The sequence below is a fragment of the Perkinsus marinus genome, assembly GCF_000006405.1.
Source record: "Perkinsus marinus ATCC 50983 genomic scaffold scf_1104296972672, whole genome shotgun sequence".
In the NCBI taxonomy this organism is placed as follows: domain Eukaryota; phylum Perkinsozoa; order Perkinsida; family Perkinsidae; genus Perkinsus; species Perkinsus marinus.
In genome coordinates, this window is record NW_003201682.1 from 14991 (window position 1) to 20270 (window position 5280).

The following is a 5280-nucleotide window of genomic DNA, read 5'->3' on the forward strand; positions in this document are numbered from 1 at the left end:
ATTCCTACTCCAACACTGTATAGGAAACTCGTGAGCTCAGGTGCTGAGGAAAGCGATTACATATATTCCTACTCCAACACTGTATAGGAAACTCCTGAGCTCAGGTGCTGAGGAAAGCGATTACATATATTCCTACTCCAACATTGTATAGGAAACTCCTGAGCTCAGGTGCTGAGGAAAGCGATTACATATATTTCTACTCCCACACTGTATAGGAAACTCCTGAGCTCAGGTGCTGTGGAAAGCGATTACATATATTCCTACTCCAACACTGTATAGGAAACTCCTGAGCTCAGGTGCTGAGGAAAGCGATTACATATATTCCTACTCCAACACTGTATAGGAAACTCCTGAGCTCAGGTGCTGAGGAAAGCGATTACATATATTCCTACTCCAACACTGTATAGGAAACTCCTGAGCTCAGGTGCTGAGGGAAGCGATTACATTTATTCCTACTCCACCAACACTGATTTAACGAAAATTCCACACCGTTATTAATAAGCACCTCTGTGCGAGACGCTGAAGATCCGATTCCACTCCAAGCCGCTCAGACTCTCGAAATTTCCCTCTTCCGACACGATGACCATCACTGCGCGCCATTTGCTAGCATTAGACAAAATCATCCTACCGAAGTCTTGATAAACCTGATAGTAGTAGTCGACCCTCCAGACACTACGTGTCAATTTGATATGCAAACGTGTGTTATTTTGAAAGACAACTTATAGTGAACAAGTTGTCGCTACCATCGCAGTCCCAAACGGGTACTTTCATCACAACACATGTTCATAGCCATTGTTACATTGTATATGCGATATGGTTTTATATTGATTCTCATTAACCTCGAAAAACAACACACATTTGCATATCAAATCGACAAGCACTGTAGCATTGGAGTATAAAATGTTCGCTTTCCTCTGCTGAGCTCAGGAGTTGTTTTCTCACTAATTATAGGAGTTTACATACAGATTCGAGTGAAAATATACAGAAACCACTCCCCAAACTCTTCCCAGAATTTTCATAATGTCATCACCAACACATGTGGTTGATCATGTGCATATTTTCCCCCACTCGTAATCATAATGTTCTAGCGTATGCTCCGTTGTGTAGGCAACTGTGTGTGCCACAATGTTGCTGGGTTGTACCAGCTCATCTCTTTTGATATAAGGAGTATCGATTAGGATGAGGAGCGCTTATTTCGTATAGCGTGATCGATATATCCTCACAGTCTGTACGCAAGTACAAAGTTATAACTCCCTCTATCGGCTCCTGTTGTGCTTCTAGTACAAGGACGGTAATACGAACTACATAACACATAATAACCCCATGCAGAAAAATCCAGTAATAAAAAAAGGCTCTGGGCTTTAGTGTTCCCATCACCAACCCAGAATTCGTGGTATGCCCATCAGCACAGTAAAACTTGCACAAGTGTTGGTGATGACAATACCAAAACTCTGAGAATTTCTCTTAGTTCCTGTCCACTTCCTCGTACATATCCTCTCGATTCGCATATGAACTCCTATGATTAATGAGGAAACTATTGAGCTCATCAGCTGAGGAAAGCAAGCACATATTTCGCAGCACTGATACGCCCATTATCGCCCCACCCCAGCGCGACTCACTTTATCCCGATTCTCTTTCCTCGGCCGCCTAGGTATGTGAGTAACAACCATGCAGTTATCAGGCGGATTCATACCAGCCTCCACTAGCGATCCACGACGCTGTATCGCCAACCTCGGCACTGCCACCCCATCATCATCATCTGCTGCTGCTCTACCTTCTCGCGAGGCTACCACCGTATCAGTCAGGAACTCCGATATAGTACCTACCAGAACGTAATCTAAAGCATCCTCCTCAGAATGCGGGGTACCCACCATATTTGCTAGTCATCGTTGGAGCCTCTGTTGCTACCACTCGACGTGGCAATGACCGTCGGAACTCCTCTACTTCCCGCTTAGCTCTAGCCACCACTTCAACGTCTGCACTAGACCCAATTATAGTAACATTCGATAACGCCTCGTGAGGAGTGATACTAATATCATCTACCAAACTCGAGTACTCCATATGATCGTGCGTAGGAAATCTGAAAATTTTTCTAAAATTTCTCCCGAAAAAAGGCAACGTACTGTGTAAAAGGGTACTCCATCGCCGGACTCCCAGGAGGCGTTCCTGAGATCATCGCTGCTGCTTCTAAGCACAGACTTGTCGAATGCAAAAAAGGATCAAACACTGTACCTAGCAGAGCAAAAATATGGACATCTCCTATACAGTGTTGGAGTAGGAGTATATGTAATCGCTTTCCTCAGCACCTAAGCTCAGGAGTTTCCTATACAGTGTTGGAGTAGGAATATATGTAATCGCTTCCTTCAGCTGAGCTCAGGAGTTTCCTATACAGTGTTGGAGTAGGAATATATGTAATCGTTTTCCTCACCTGAGCTCAGGAGTTTCCTATACAGTGTTGGAGTAGGAATATATGTAATCGCTTTCCTCAGCACCTGAGCTCAGGAGTTTCCTATACAGTGTTGGAGTAGGAATATATGTAATCGTTTTCCTCACCTGAGCTCAGGAGTTTCCTATACAGTGTTGGAGTAGGAATATATGTTCGCTCTCCTCACCTGAGCTCAGAAGTTTCCTATACAGTGTTGGAGTAGGAATATATGTTCGCTCTCCTCAGCTGAGCTCAGGAGTTTCCTATACAGTGTTGGAGTAGGAATATATGTAATCGCTTTCTTTAGCTGAGCTCAGGAGTTTCCTATACAGTGTTGGAGTAGGAATATATGTAATCGCTTCCCTCAGCACCTGAGCTCAGGAGTTTCCTATACAGTGTTGGAGTAGGAATATATGTTCGCTCTCCTCAGCTGTGCTCAGGAGTTTCCTATACAGTGTTGGAGTAGGAATATATGTAATCGCTTTCCTCAGCACCTGAGCTCAGGAGTTTCCTATACAGTGTTGGAGTAGGAATATATGTTCGCTCTCCTCAGCTGAGCTCAGGAGTTTCCTATACAGTGTTGGAGTAGGAATATATGTAATCGCTTTCTTTAGCTGAGCTCAGGAGTTTCCTATACAGTGTTGGAGTAGGAATATATGTAATCGCTTCCCTCAGCACCTGAGCTCAGGAGTTTCCTATACAGTGTTGGAGTAGGAATATATGTTCGCTCTCCTCAGCTGTGCTCAGGAGTTTCCTATACAGTGTTGGAGTAGGAATATATGTAATCGCTTTCTTTAGCACCTGAGCTCAGGAGTTTCCTATACAGTGTTGGAGTAGGAATATATGTAATCGCTTTCCTCAGCACCTGAGCTCAGGAGTTTCCTATACAGTGTTGGAGTAGGAATATATGTAATCGCTTTCTTCACCTGAGCTCAGGAGTTTCCTATACAGTGTTGGAGTAGGAATATATGTAATCGCTCTCCTCAGCTGTGCTCAGGAGTTTTAAAGCTGATCATATGAGTTTACATACGATTTCGAGTGGGAGTGTAGAGGCAGCAGTAATAAAATTCCAAAATTTCCATATTGTCGCCAACACATGCAGTTGAGCATGTGCATATTTTCCCCCCACTCCACCGTTTCACATGGTTCGCCCTTATCCAGCAGTTGCAGCAATGAGCTCTGTTGAAGGCATGCTGCGGCGACGTGTGAGGGTATCGTGTTGGCAACCTCCTCAGGAGAGTATGCGCGGATCTGCTCTCCAGAGGCGTCAGCGCATATCTAAAAATAACAGCTCTGTCCCAATGCTACAGTGCGTGCCAATTTGATATGCAAATGTGCGTCATTTTTTGAGGTTAATGAGAATCAATATAAAACCATACCGCACATACAATGTAACAATGACTATGAACATGTGTTGTGATGAAAGTACCCGTTTGGGACTGTGATGGTAGCGACAACTTGTTTACTATACATTGTCTTTCAAAATAACACACATTTGCATATCAAATTGACACGTAGTGTACAATCCTCAGTAGCAGAGCGCCCTCTGAACAGGCCCCTCCCAGCAGGGCATGCGTGCAAGGGATGTTGACCAATGGTCACTCGCTCCCCTAAACATGCTCGATCATGGAATGTTCATGGATTCACCTGCTGTGTGAGCCTTTACCCTCATTGTTATCATGACGCACGCATGCGCTTTGCACGCGCGCACATGTCATATATCAATAACGCGTTTTTTATCATCGATTTCGCTTTCCGTAAGCTAAGCTTTTGCGACGGTCAGTTCAGTTCAAAAGCTTTGAATATATATAAAAAACTACAAGAGAGTTGAAATTTTTCATTCATCGAAATCTCAATGTCGCAGAGTTCAGTCCAGTCCGACGAAACAATAACAATTAATAACAGTTACCGAGCCTTGTACCTAATGGAGTTTCACGACTCGTTTTACGTGAAGTGGCGTCGTAAAACTCGGTGAAAAACGCGATATTCAACGCGGTGATATGCAGTAGTCGTGAAATATATTTTTCACTAGCGTTTTTCATATCACTAGGGCGAGTTGTACTGTTATCAACTTATATGTATATAACCGTATTTTCCCTAGCTATACCATTCTAAATTGATCGTTCAAAACAACGGTGCGGAGGTGCTCATTTCCTCACTATCGCTACAGTGGTCAGCTATAGAATTTTGAGCAAAAGTCTTAACCTCAAAAAATACCGATTTTAATACCAAAAAACTACCAATTTTTCCAATTTTTCCAATTTTTGTTGAAAAAAACGCATTTTTTCCCAAAAAAATGGGTAAATTTTCGCGAAATTCCGGTAAAATATTAAATTACGCAGAACCACAGTAGAGCTAAATTACTTCAAATAAGTTGTCCACAATATTGATGAAGATCTTCGGGGCGTATACAGTTGAATTGGCGTTGCGTTCATCGAGATCCTCATCCAGTCTCCTCGAGTTCCGAGATGCTGTTATGAATTCACGTTTGTTAACCAACTCCTCCTCTACCTAGTAGGAACTATATGAAAACACCACTGGAAAAAATTTCGAAACCAAAGTGTCCGATTCAAATCAGCTTACATAGTCTTATTGCAGGAGAATTCAAACCAGAGCGTATTTTTTTCTTTAGAAAATTCGAGAAATCACCATTTCACGCTAAGTAGTGTTTCGAACTGATACTTCAACTACATCAGCTACCATGCACTCAAGTAAAACGATCATATTCGTCACCGTTATCCCTATAGAATGCCAACCGAGAAATTAATACCACACAACCGTGCAAATTTCTTTTTCCTCATTTTCACCAAAGCCCTGGGAATCACAAAGCGCACGCCCCAACGATCGATTTGACA

At 42.8% G+C, this 5280-nt stretch overlaps 2 protein-coding genes across 2 annotated transcripts in view; both read right to left on the bottom strand.

Moving 5' to 3' along the window:
- Window positions 1-1464: 1464 nt before the first annotated feature.
- Window positions 1465-3836, bottom strand: Pmar_PMAR013313 (hypothetical protein; the record flags this gene model as incomplete). The annotated part of the gene is made up of 6 exons (XM_002766497.1): window positions 1465-1550; window positions 1694-1822; window positions 1872-1981; window positions 2124-2232; window positions 3568-3703; window positions 3810-3836. The coding sequence occupies 6 exons, from the start codon at window positions 3834-3836 to the stop codon at window positions 1465-1467; spliced, it is 597 nt and encodes a 198-aa protein (XP_002766543.1).
- Window positions 3837-4549: 713 nt separating this feature from the next.
- The window catches only part of Pmar_PMAR013314 (hypothetical protein), a gene marked incomplete at both ends in the record, with an annotated part of 1499 nt that continues 768 nt past the window's right edge, over window positions 4550-5280 (bottom strand). Inside the window, 2 exons of the mRNA XM_002766498.1 lie at window positions 4550-4630; window positions 4790-4936. Of these exons, the coding sequence (XP_002766544.1) occupies window positions 4550-4630; window positions 4790-4936 (228 nt within the window). The remainder of the gene's footprint in view (window positions 4631-4789; window positions 4937-5280) is intronic.